Source organism: Equus asinus, chromosome 4 (genome assembly GCF_041296235.1).
Source record: "Equus asinus isolate D_3611 breed Donkey chromosome 4, EquAss-T2T_v2, whole genome shotgun sequence".
Taxonomy (NCBI): domain Eukaryota; kingdom Metazoa; phylum Chordata; class Mammalia; order Perissodactyla; family Equidae; genus Equus; species Equus asinus.
Window position 1 is genome coordinate 12,523,454 of NC_091793.1, and position 12,226 is coordinate 12,535,679.

At 61.1% G+C, this 12,226-nt stretch overlaps 1 protein-coding gene across 6 annotated transcripts in view; it reads left to right on the forward strand.

The window, feature by feature from the left end:
• TUBGCP6 (tubulin gamma complex component 6) overlaps nt 1-12,226 on the forward strand; it is a 29,327-nt gene that overhangs the window by 15,372 nt on the left and 1,729 nt on the right. For 2 of the 6 annotated variants that reach the window (XM_044777143.2, XM_044777152.2), the window contains 22 exons: nt 669-842; nt 2,162-2,283; nt 3,079-3,157; nt 3,297-3,406; nt 3,608-3,699; nt 3,798-3,937; nt 5,196-5,345; nt 6,082-6,163; nt 6,249-6,337; nt 6,436-6,551; nt 7,935-8,073; nt 8,405-8,476; nt 8,684-9,899; nt 10,043-10,101; nt 10,297-10,438; nt 10,531-10,699; nt 10,772-10,913; nt 11,013-11,207; nt 11,282-11,414; nt 11,482-11,695; nt 11,773-11,972; nt 12,057-12,159. In XM_044777143.2, coding sequence (XP_044633078.2) covers nt 669-842; nt 2,162-2,283; nt 3,079-3,157; nt 3,297-3,406; nt 3,608-3,699; nt 3,798-3,937; nt 5,196-5,345; nt 6,082-6,163; nt 6,249-6,337; nt 6,436-6,551; nt 7,935-8,073; nt 8,405-8,476; nt 8,684-9,899; nt 10,043-10,101; nt 10,297-10,438; nt 10,531-10,699; nt 10,772-10,913; nt 11,013-11,207; nt 11,282-11,414; nt 11,482-11,695; nt 11,773-11,972; nt 12,057-12,148 — 3,927 coding nt within the window. In that variant the 3' untranslated portion in view covers nt 12,149-12,159. Of the gene's footprint in view, nt 1-668; nt 843-2,161; nt 2,284-3,078; nt 3,158-3,296; nt 3,407-3,607; nt 3,700-3,797; nt 3,938-5,195; nt 5,346-6,081; nt 6,164-6,248; nt 6,338-6,435; nt 6,552-7,934; nt 8,074-8,404; nt 8,477-8,683; nt 9,900-10,042; nt 10,102-10,261; nt 10,439-10,530; nt 10,700-10,771; nt 10,914-11,012; nt 11,208-11,281; nt 11,415-11,481; nt 11,696-11,772; nt 11,973-12,056; nt 12,160-12,226 lie in introns of those variants that run through there. The other 4 variants (XR_011502512.1, XR_006532328.2, XM_044777146.2 and 1 more) reach the window with 4 other exon arrangements.

The window sequence follows — 12,226 nt, forward strand, 5'->3', positions numbered from 1 at the left end:
GTTTTATTTCTGGGCTCTCGATTCTGTTCCATTGATCTATGTGTCTGTTTTTTGTGCCAGTACCATGCTGTTTTGATTTCTTTGTAGTATATTTTGAAGTCAGGGATTGTGATGCCTCCAGCTTTGTTCTTTTTTCTCAGGATTGCTTTGGCTGTTCGGGGTCCTTGTGGTTCTTATTATAATCACAGGACACACCTCAGCAAGAAATCATCAGGGAACTTTGAAGAACAAGGTTTATCACTCCTAGGTCTTGGAGGGTACACAGCCTCCCCAGGGCCACACCGTGAGGTCATGGCGGGGCCGGGGAGAGAGTGTGGTCCTGGGGATCTGCCTTTGTTAGGGTCCGAGGGTGTGGCCTAAGGTTTCCCAGGTCCACTCTTTATTGCTGAGTTTAAACTGTAAGAGTGGGAATTAGGGCTCAGGAAGGGGAAAGTGGTGTCACTTGAGGGGTTGGTTATCTGGGTCACCCAGGCTTTCTGAAAGGGGAGCTTTGTGGTGGGGTGGCCTGGCTCCTTGTCTGGTCGCGTAGCTGGCAACGTGTTTGTTTGAGATGGACGTCTTTGAAGTGGCTGCCTCCGCCTAAAAAGCTTAATGTCGAGCACTTACATACAGCACCACACTGGGCTCTGAGTGCCTGGCCTCAGTGGCCTCTCCTCTGTCCTGTGCAGCCGGCTCATGCCTTCATGGTGAAGCGGGGCGTCCACGTATCAGGAGCGTCCCCCGAGAGCATCAGCAGCCTCCTCTCAGAGGTGGCGGAGTGTGGGACCCACTACGCGCGCCTAAGCCACTTCTCCGTGCAGCCGGTGCTGGACTCCTCCTGCGGCAAAGGCCTCGTGTTCCAGGTACGGCCTTGGCCTCCCAGCTGTCTCATATCTTCCTGAGAGCTGCACACTTTGTGGAAAAGAGAGCCTCCAGTCCTACCCCAGGACCACTGAGTCCAAACCTTTTGTTTCTTTGATAACGTCTAAAACCTGACAGTTACTCTTCTTCAGGAATGGGGTGACCATGTTTTACTTTATCCGTCATCTCACTGGAAACCTGGGGTGGACGTGTTTGGGCCATGGGATGGTGGGAGGCAGGCGCGGCCAACACTTTGGGGAGCTGGGGGAAGGATGAGGTGGTATGGGATGGGCACACGCTGCCTGTCCCCACTGGGCCCCATGCACTGCACAGTGACCGATGCCGTGCATCTCCCTTACTTAGTGAGTGAAGTTCTGGGAGTGAGGGCTGGACCAGCTCTTCTTGAAAGCCTTCTTGTCGGCCCGTATGCGTCGTGCAGCCTCCAGCACAGCTTGTGGGCCTGTGTCGGAGGCAGGCATCTAGACGAGCAGGGTGCTGGGGCGCCCTGAGGGCAGGGTACTGTGTGCTGGGCAGGGAGCAGGGCTGGCCTGGGGCTGAGCTGCAGGTCCCTTCGGTTCTTGCGCTGCAGCAGGTTGTGGAGGTGGTGTGATGCGGTTGGGTCTAGACAGTGTAGGCTGGGCCTGGGGAGGGCAGGAGACCAGCTAAGAGGGGGCTGCTGTGCCGGTCATCTGGGACATGGGCAGGACGGCTGTCTCCTTGCTGGTGAGTGGACTGACCTTTGTTCCGGGGCATTCTGTGCAGACCTCCTGTAAAGATATGAGCTGAGCTGGGGCCACACTGCTGTGGTGCTGCCCAGGACGCTCATGTCTTGGGGTCTGAGCAGCCACAGACCCTCTTGGAGTTAGTGCCTGTGTGCAGAGTCAGGACCCGCAGGTCCCGGTGTCTTGGTGCGGCTGCCCTCAGCTGCATGGACAGGATTTGCGGGGGTCCCTCGGCTTCCCTGAAGGCTCCTTGCTTCCAGATGGGCGGGCATGTCTGGGTATGACCCACAGATGTCTGTCCCTTGGAACAGTGGAGCCCCAGGACTGTGGACGGGCGCCAGGCCCTTCTCCCCACACCCGCGTCTCCTTCAAGCTCTACCTGGTGGGCGTGTCCTGTGCGTGGCCGGCCTCCTTCCAGCCCCTTGCCCCCACCTAGCCAGCTCCCTTCCAGCCCCTTGCCCCCACCTGGCCGGCTCCCTTCCAGCCCCTTGCCCCCACCTGGCCAGCCTCCTTCCAGCCCCTTGCCCCCACCTAGCCGGCTCCCTTCCAGCCCCTTGCCCCCACCTGGCCGGCTCCCTTCCAGCCCCTTGCCCCCACAGGCCTTCACCAGCGGCCTGAGGAGGTACCTGCAGTACTACCGAGCTTGTGTGCTCTCCACTCCACCCACCCTGAGCCTCCTCACCATTGGCTTTCTCTTCAAGAAACTGGGCCGGCAGCTCAGGTGAGCCTCGGCATGGCGGCCACACGTGGGGCTTGCTGGGCGCTGGAGGGCCCATGAGAACAGCCCTCCTGGGAGGTGTGGCTCCAGGTGCTGGGTGCTGTGCACCTGTGTCTGTGGGTGGCCTGCCGTGTCGGGCCCTGTGTAGGGTTGAGCGCTCCTGCCTCCAGGGCACATAGGGTCCCCAGGAATCCGGCTCCTGGCGCTCACAAGCTGGTTAGTAAACGCCAGGCAGAGTGTCTGTTGGCAGGTGCCATATGGAGAAGGGACAGTGAGGGTTGGGGTTCCTGGGGAGGTGGTTCAGTGGGAGAGGAGTCCTTGTAGGCAGGGGGTAGGGGTGTGGAGGCCTGAGGGCTGGAGATGGGGCACGATGAGGCAAGTGGGAGGGTGCTGGAGTGGGGGCTGTGCTGCCGTGTGGAGAAGACTGCAGCTGGGTGGAGGGGGTGAGGGCCCCAGAGGGGGCTTGTCAGTAATCCAGGCCTTAGGAGATGGCAACCTGGGCAAGGTGGTGGGAATGCAGGAGGGGGTCTCAAGGTAGAGCCACAGGCACAGGGGAAAGGTCACGGACTCCAGGTGAATCTGAGTCTTGGCCGAGCCTGAGAAGGAGGTGGAAATGCATGGAGTGCCCGGGGAGGGGTCTGGAAGGAAGCTCAACTCAGATCCTTGAGGTGCAGGTGGTTTTAAAGCCCGAGCATGAAGACAGGCAGAGAAGGGCCTGGGATATGTCCTGCTCACCTGGTCTCCCCTAGCCCGGGGCTCTGAGTGTCTGCTCACCTGGTCTCCCTTTCCTCTGTCTAGGTACCTGGCTGAGCTTTGTGGGGTTGGCACTGCGCTCCCCGCCTCCAGTGGAGGAGAGCCCGGGGTGGCATTCCCCACTGTAAGTTCTGCATTCTTGCCCAGTGGTGGCCTGGCCGGCTCTGGGAAAGCAGAGTGGCTGAGCGTGGCCCCCCGGGGTGGGGCTCCCCATGTGCTGCACATGGTGCATGGGCTGAGCCCCCTCCCCTTGCTGTCTCCAGGGGGTGAAGCTGCTCTCATACCTCTACCAGGAGGCCCTGGATAACTGCAGCAATGAGCACTACCCTGTGCTGCTGTCTCTGCTCAAGACCAGCTGCGAGCCCTACACCCGGTGGGGAGGCTGGGGGAGGGGCAGGGACCTGGACTGCTGGGTGGTGGGGGGCCACACTCAGTCCCAGCAGATATCTGAGAGCATCCTCTTGTCAGACACTTGCTGAGCATAGGCATCATAGATGAGGGGGGAGGGCAGGATAGGTGGGCTTCCCACCTCACTGCTGGCCCGGCCCCCTTCCTCCCCCTCACCCCACTGCAGGTTCATCCACGACTGGGTGTATAGTGGGGTCTTCAGAGACGTTTACGGCGAGTTCATGATCCAGGTGAACCAGGAGTACCTGGGCTTCAGAGGTAGGTGGTGGCTGTCTGCTGGGCCGGGCCCCACGCCGTCAGGTGGGTCAGGGCTATTACTGGACACAGGCCAGCCATGTGTCTTGTTCCACATGCAGATAAGTTTTACTGGACCCATGGCTACGTTCTCATTTCCAAAGAGGTGGAGGACTGCGTCCCCATGTTCTTGAAGCACATTGCCCACGACGTCTATGTGTGTGGGAAGACCATCAACCTGCTGAAGCTCTGCTGTCCTCGGGTGAGGAGGGTCCCGCCCCCTGCACACCGCAGCATGCTGCCCCTCGCCCTGCCCCTCTTGTCCCTTCTGGTCATGCTGGCCCTCGGGAGCCGAGGCCCCAACCTGTCACACCCCCCTTCTCGCCCCCCTGAGACCCGGCCATCTGTCCTTGGCTCTGGGTCAGCTGTGTTAGATCAGGGATCGTGGTGACCTTTCCCTCAGTTTCCCCTGAGAGTTTCATGAGCAGGTCTGTGGAGTTTGCAGGCATTTGTTCAAAGACAGGAGGAAAAGCCGAAGGCATTTCCAAGGCCAAGGGCAGTGGGCTCCCTCCCTCCTCCGCGTTAGAAACCGCCCCAGAGTAACAGGGATGGGCTGCATCCACAGGAAGATGGACCCAGGCTGGTTTAGTGAGTCTTGGCCCCCTGGACTGGGGGCTGGCTGTGCTCTGGAGCAGAGGTCTGGGCAGAGGTCTGTGACAGTGTCCATGTGGTCAAGGCCCTGTGGAGGATGGCCAGGTTGGATGTAGGGGTATGGATGGGCAGCCTTTGTGAGGAGGTGCTGTCTGATGTCTGGGCAGAGGCAGACAGGCTAGGTGTGTGGACCTGGGGTTCCAGGTAGTGGGGAACAACCGAGTGGAGACCAGAGCAGGACCGGGGGGCCCAGGAATGCTGGGCTGGGGAGGGTCCAGGCAGAGGAGGGGCCAGACTCAGCCCATGGCTAGTGCTGGGCTGAGAACAAACTGAAGTGGCCAGGACAGGCGCAGGGGCTGGGTGGAAGCTGCGGACGTGGGGAGGGAGTCCATGCTAGTGAGGTCAGAGGGCAGAGCCCTCTGGAGCTGTCAAGAGATTGGCTGTGGGGTGCGGGGCTCCCAGAGGAGTGGTAGGGCCTGTGGGGTGGGGGCTCCTAGGGGTAGGGTGGGCAGGGGTCAGAGAGGCAGGGCAGGTCTATGGGGTGACCTCTGACTGAGTGCCTGTGTGTTCTGTGTGTTCACAGCCAAGGCTCCCCAGTGAGGGCGGCTGAGGAGAGCACCAGGTTTTCACAGCTTCTTCTGAAAAGTCCTTTGTGGGAGTCAGGCCATGGGGCAGCCTTGGCCTGGGCATAGAGCGCACGCAGCCTGTGTGCTATGTCCTTAGAACCGTGGAGGATGTCATGCCCCTTGGTTGAGGAGGATGTTTCTGAGAAAGCAAGCTGTCCATAAGAGTCACGAGAAAGACGGAGGCAGAGCTGGGTGGGGTTCCACGCCTCAGCAGCCTCACTGCAGGCTCTCCCTCCTTGGCAGCATTACCTCTGCTGGTCCGATGTCCCTGTCCCTCGGATCTCAGTCATTTTCTCCCTTGAAGAGCTGAAGGAGATCGAGAAGGACTGTGCTATCTACGTGGGGCGGATGGAGAGGGTGGCGCGCCACAGCTCCATCAGCAAGGAGGAGAAGGTACACGGGCACCTGCCCTGGGGCCTCCCTTGCGCCCCCCTCACCCCCCATGGGTCCCAGGCTGGAGGGAGGGGTGCTGGGTGTGGGGCGTGCCAGATGGCGAGGCTGCCCCTGGTGTTCTCTGTCCTGGTGGTGCATCTGGGTGGGGACACCTGGACAGGGGCTCTGTTCTCTCTTCTCCTGGGCTGGCCTGGGTGGTGGATAGGCCCACTCCTGGCCAAGTGGTGGCTCCAGGGCAGCAGGACCCGAGGTTCCTGTGCTCGGTGGCCTCTGTGAGCTCCTCTCCTGCTCAGAAGGGGCAGGTGTGCCAGGACCTGAGCTTTGAGTATCCTATGCACCTGGGAGGGGTCTGATGGAAAGCCCTTCTTGGCCTAGTACCTGGCGGGCCACAGGGAGACATGAGTGGGGCAAGAGCTGGGGGCACAGGGGCCGCTGGCTTATTTGGGGGCCTGGGCCTGGTCCTCCATTCCTACAGGGAAGTCCCTCCCTAAGCCCCCTGGTTCCCTCCAGGCTGGGCACACACAAGCCTGTGGTCTCCGCCCCAGGTCGCTCTGCAGGAGTGTGTCCACTGCCCTGGGAGCCAGCCTTGTCACTGCATGGGATGGGGCACCTTGCCCTCACAGCCTGGGCACCGTCCCTGGAGGAGCCCACCTGGGGTCTGAGCAGCCTCCTCTCTGGCCATCCCAGGGAGGGGTCAGAGGATCAGGATCTGTTGTTTACTGATGATCTTTTTCAGGAATTACGAATGGAAATTGCGAAACAAGAATTAATTGTCCATGCCCGAGAGGCAGCGTCCAGGGTCTTGAGTGCGCTTAGTGGTGTGTGGCTGGGTCCTCCCTCTGGTTCTGCGGGCCGCCTGCTGGGGGCTTCTCCAACGGTGCCCCTCTCACTGTCTCAATACAGATCGGCAGATGTCAGAGCGGATGGCTCTGGATGCCCGGAAGCGAGAGCAGTTTCAGAGGTTGAAAGAGCAGTTTGTGAAGGACCAGGAGGTGGGTGGGGTGCACCCTCCGGGAGTGGTGGGTGTGTGGAGTCTGGCGGCCCGTGGAGGGGGTTTAACCAGCGAGGCGGCGTGTGCGGTGTTGTGCAGCGACGCCGGGCGGCCAGGCAGGAGGAGCTGGATGATGACTTCAGCTATGCCCGTGAACTCCGCGACAGGGAGAAGAGGCTGAAGGCTCTGGAGGAGCAGCTGGAGAGGAAGGCGAGGTAGGGCAGCCAGTAGGTCTGGAGAGCACAGGAGAGGAAAGTTACTTTGTAGAGAAAAAGGAGGAATTCGGGAGGGGCTGCTTTGAACAGAAGTCCATTGGAGGAGAGCAAGAGTTCAGGGTGGTGACAGCTTCTCATTTGCTGAGCTCATTGGTTTCTCATTGGCTGGGCTGTTGCTGGCCAAGGAGAAAATCTTCCTCCTGCTGGGGTAGTAGAGAGAGCCTCTTCCTGCCCGGGATCATGCAGTTGGCTGCGACAGGTGGTGTGTGTGAGCGCTCCCTCTTCAGGGCTTCCTGACTCCATTTTGAATGAGGGTTTCTTCTCTTCATTTTCACAGTTTAAGTTAAACATTCTCTGTTCATTTGTTTATTTTTAAACCTAACAGCTTGACAGAGACATGGGGCATTTGTCCAGCACAGTATCCAAGTCTATCTCATTACAATGCCATTAGCTTGTCCTGCCCTCCCTCGTATTTCCCCAAAGCTGGGAGCAGAGCTGGTGTCTCCAAGGGGGGCCTTTGTGGCAGGGGCTGTCACTTTCTGCCCATCGTCTCGGCATCTGAGTTGTCCCAACCTTAGATACCATTGATGGAGCTATGACCTGGAGCCAGCAAATGATGTGCATGCATGTCTTTGTGTGCATGTGTCTGTGGTGTCTTGTGTGTGTGTACATCTCTGCATGTCTGTGCAGCACACGTGTCTGTGCATTTGTGTTGCACACGTGTGTGCATATGTCTGCATTTGCATGCATGTGTGGTGTCTGCGTGTGTGAGTAGATGTTATTTTCCCATTTACACATGGAGAAAACCAAGTGTAGAGGCTGTGTCCCTGGCCTGTGGCAGCCAAATTGGAAATGGCCAGTCCAGGTTTGAACCCAGTCCCTTGCTGGCAAGAGGATCAGAATCCTGGGAATGACGTGCCGGGCCACCTTTGAGTTAAACAGTTCCTACATCGGTGTTGTACTCTGTGTACCTGTTTGTATTAATCTTCAGTTCTCTGGGTTCACACAGCAGAACAGCCAGGTGCCTTTTGTGCAGCTCAGGAAGCGGGATCTCACCCGCAGAGGGCCTGGGTGGCCTGGCTGCTGCTGGTCCCTTTGCTCAGGCTGTCTAGGTGCCCGTTCTGGAATTCATTCAGCACTCTGCTCAGCTCTGGCTGGGTGCTGGCCACTAGGCCTCCCAGTCTGGTGGGCAGAAAGACCTGCCCAGTGAAGCCACTGCAGGTGTACAGGGGCCCAGAGGCACCAGTGCCGCCTGGGGAAGGTGCCACACTGCACAGACTGCCCGCCAGAGGCCTCTGTCATAGAGAGCCATCCCAGCCCATGGGGCGCCGGCCGGACAGTGTGGGGTGCCCATGGTGAGGGTCCTCTTTGGTGTGGCTTCAGGCAGGCGCTGGTTGACCGTTACAGCAAGCTGTCTGCAGAGGCGGCTCGTCGGGAGCAGAAGGCGTTGTGGAGGATCCAGAGGCACAGATTGACGGGTGCACGGCTGCGTTTCCTCTTAGAAGATCAGAAACGCATCCAGGTATCACTGTAGTTCCAGGCAGGAGCTCTTCCCCTGGACCTTGGGCCTCCAACTCCTGGGAGAGGGCGCGCAGACCTGCGTGCCCTTTTAGGAGAGGTTGATGATTCTCATCAGTTGATCAGAGGTGTAGCGGTTGGGAAGAGAGGTGCTGTCGGTAGGCCCGGGCCTTGAGCAGGGTGCGACACAGGCTTTGCCTCCGCTCAGTGCTGTGGCGCCATGAGCGGTGGGGCTGTAGCTTCCTTGTGGTGGGTGAGGCTGTGGGGGCTCTGAGTGCCAGCTCTGTTCCTCACCCCGCACAGCTGCTGCCTCAGTCGTGCTGGTTGACTTTCAGGGAATGCTGGAAGACCTGTCCGAGGAGAAGCCCCCGGAGCCACTGGCTGTCCTCCCAAGTGCACGCCCCCAGGTGAGGGCCCGTCAGGGTCCAGGGTGCGTAATGTGGGGCTCTGAGCTGGACGCCCAGGCCTGTGCTGCCCAGGGAGCACAGCAGGCGCCAGGCCTGGCCTGTGTCCCCACAGCCCCTCCACTTGATAGGTTTTGGTGCTGGTTGCAGAACTGAACTTGGGGGACAGAGCCAGGTAACTGGAAGGACCAATGTGTACTTGTATTTCAGGCCTCGTCTCCGGGCCCCGAGCACCCAGATGGAGGTAGCAGCTGTGATTCTGGGAGTGCAGAGCAGCACCTGGTTGCCTGGGATGGCCTGAGCAGGCCAAGTGCACCCCTGCAGCCCCCAGAGTCTCCAGCAGCAGGGGCCTGCAGCTCGGGGCCAGGAGCAGGCCAGCAGCCAGGGCAGGCAGAGGGGCCAGGGCCCTTCTCTGCAAGCCTCAGCATCCAAGACTTCCTGCCCCTGGGCCAGGGGGCCAAGAAGCCTGTGCACACCGGCATGGCCCCTGTCCTGGAGGAGGCACTGCAGACCATCGGCTCAGAGCTGCCTCCCCTAGGTCTGTCTGCAGTGGTGGGCACAGGGCTGGCTGGGCCACAGGAGTATGACTTCAGAAGCATCCTGAGGCCGGCTGCAGCCACCTTGGCTTCCCCAGGACCCCTTGACACTGTAGGAGGTGACTTGGGCAGTGAGGGGCAGCAGCTGTGGGGGGACACTCACATGCAACTGGACACCTGTGTCCTGGATGGGCAGATGGCTCTGCTTGACCCACACTCCCCCCAGCACAATTCCCTCCAGGAGCGGAGCAGCCAGGCCACAGGCCAGGTCCTGGGGCATGTGTCAGAGAGCAGTGTTCCCACAGGGGGTTATGCTTCCAGAATAGCCCCCTCCCGACCACAGTGGAACATCCACGGACACGTGTCTGATGCCAGCATTAGGGTGGGGGAGAACGTGTGGGACGTGACCCCTTCCCGGCCACGGTGGAATGTCCATGGACACGTGTCTGATGCCAGCATTAGGGTGGGGGAGAACGTGTGGGACGTGGTCCCGTCCCGGCCACGGTGGAACGTCCACGGACATGTGTCTGATGCCAGCGTCAGGGTGGGGGAGAACGTGTGGGATGTGGCCCCCTCTCGGCCACGGTGGAACGTCCATGGACATGTGTCTCAGTCGCACATGATGCTGGGTGCACTCCCAGAGGAAGCCCAGATCGATGTGCCCAGGTCCCACCAGAACTCCCCTGACCACGTGTCCCAGTCAGGCCTCAGCCTGGAAGAACAGAGCCCTACCCAGGACCAGGAGCCACAGCTACCCACAGAGACAGCCTCAGGGAGCTCCTGCGCTCTGGCGGCTGCTTCTGGTTGTGAGGAGGAGAGTGGCCTCAAGGCCTCATTGCCTGCTGGGGTTGTGCCTGGTGCTCTAGGAGATGGCACTCCTGAGGAGCCAGGTCAGTGGGCCCCCAGAGCTGCCCTGTCACTGGTAGGGTTGGGGGGAGGGTAAGAAGACTGCTGTGCTAGGGATGTGGGAGGTGCTGCCCAGCAGCAGGTGCTTGGCCCTGATGTCCCCTCCTGCCTCATTTATGCTGCTCAGGCCCAAGGAGGAGTGGGGACACTGAGGACGTCTCTCCAAGCCACCCTCCAGGCTCCAAGGTCAGGGCACATGTGGTCAGGAGTTGGAGGTCAGGGCCTGGGAGAGCACGCTCTGCTGGCCGCCCCACACCTGGCCTTGCATGGGCAGTGAGGGCTCTGTCCTCCAGGATTGGGCAGCCTGTGAGGGTCCCAACCCCCTTTCCCTCCTCTCCCAAACAAGGGGAAGGGGCGTTCCTTGAGGCTGGATTGTCTTAGGAAGGTGCGGATGCCCGGAGCAGCCCAGGCCTTGGTGAAGAGGCGGTGGTGGCTGCTCGCTGGGACAAGGAGCAGGCTTACCTGGCAAGCCTGGCAGCGCAGTACCGCCTGGAGCAGTACCCAGACAGCTACGAGGCCCTGTGTGAGTGTGCTGGCTGCGGCGGGCGGGCAAGCAGGAGGGAGCCTGGTGGACGTGGCCCTGTGCCCCTACAGTGGCCTGTGTCATCCCTGCAGCAGAGCCTCCTGTTGCCCGCCTCCTCCACCACGGGCTTCCCCGGGCCTTTGCCCTCTCTGAGGACCCCCGGGGCCCATCAGATGCGGACGAGACCACGGTGCAGCTGAGTGAGCTGCTGCCACTGCCCGTGCTCCTGAAGCGCTCCCTCACCGCCCCGCTGGCTGCCCAGTGAGTGCCCCCCGCCTGTCCCCGCCTGGCCAGGCTGCCTGGCCGGCACCTGACTGCAGCTCCTCCTGCCAGCGTCTCCCTGGTGAACAAGGCCGCGGTCGACTACTTCTTCGTGGAGCTCCACCTCGAGGCACATTTCGAGGCACTGCGCCACTTCCTGCTGATGGAGGATGGCGAATTTGCCCAGTCCCTCAGCGACCTGCTCTTTGAGAAGGTAGCCCTGGCATGGAGCGAGTGTGGTGGGGGCACTGCAGGCGGGGGCACTGCCTGTGCCCGGGACCCCTCAGGACACATGTGCCCTCTCCCGCCTCAGCTCGGGGCGGGGCAGACGCCTGGGGAGCTCCTCAACCCACTGGTGCTCAACTCAGTGCTGAGCAAGGCCCTGCAGTACAGCCTGCACGGCGACACCCCACATGCGGCCAACCTCTCCTTCGCCCTCAAGTCCCTGCCCGAGGCGTTTGCCCCCAATGCCCCGGATGTGCTAAGCTGCCTGGAGCTCAGGTACAAGGTCAGCAGGGCTCTGTGGTGTGGACGGGACGGGGGCCATCCCTCAGGGGTGTGCTGAGCTGGCTGCCCTGGCAGGTGGACTGGCCCCTCAACATCGTCATCACCGAGAGCTGCCTGAGCAGGTACAGTGGCATCTTCTCCTTCCTGCTGCAGCTGAAGCTCATGATGTGGACGCTCAAGGACGTCTGCTTCCACCTCAAGCGCACAGGTGAGGCCTGGCTGGAGCCTGGGCGTGCCCTTGGCTGTGGCTGCAGCTCACCCCTCACCCTCTGCAGCGCTGGTGAGCCACGTGGCCAGCTCCGTGCAGTTCCGCCAGCTGCAGCTTTTCAAGCACGAGATGCAGCACTTCGTGAAGGTCATCCAGGGTTACATCGCCAACCAGATCCTGCACGTCAGCTGGTGTGAGTTCCGTGCCAGGCTGGCTGTGGTGGGTGACCTCGAGGAGATCCAGCGGGCCCACGCCGAGTACCTGCACAAGGCTGTCTTCAGGTGAGGCATGGGTGCCTGGGGCTGTGTCCCCCGAGGTCGGGCGTGCCCCACCAGCAGCACCCACCTTGCTCCCCCAGGGGCCTGTTGACGGAGAAGGCGGCGCCTGTCATGAACATCATCCACAGCATCTTCAGCCTCATCCTCAAGTTCCGCAGCCAGCTCATCTCCCAGCCCTGGGGCCCGGCCAGTGGCCCCCGGGGTGCCGAGCACCCCAACTTCGCCCTCATGCAGCAGTCCTACAGTACCTTCAAGTACTATTCCCACTTTCTCTTCAAAGGTGACCCATCCCCCATGGGCTTGGCAGGGGTCACAGGGTGGGCCCCAGCTGAGCTGCTCACTGACACCCCTGCCCCCACCCCAGTGGTGACCAAGCTGGTGAACCGTGGCTACCAGCCCCACCTGGAGGACTTCCTGCTGCGCATCAACTTCAACAACTACTACCAGGATGCCTGAGGGCTGCTCGGGTGAGGCAGGGCGTGTGGCAGACGGGCCATCTGCCCCTCAGCACTGGTCTCTCCTGGGTGGGTCCTG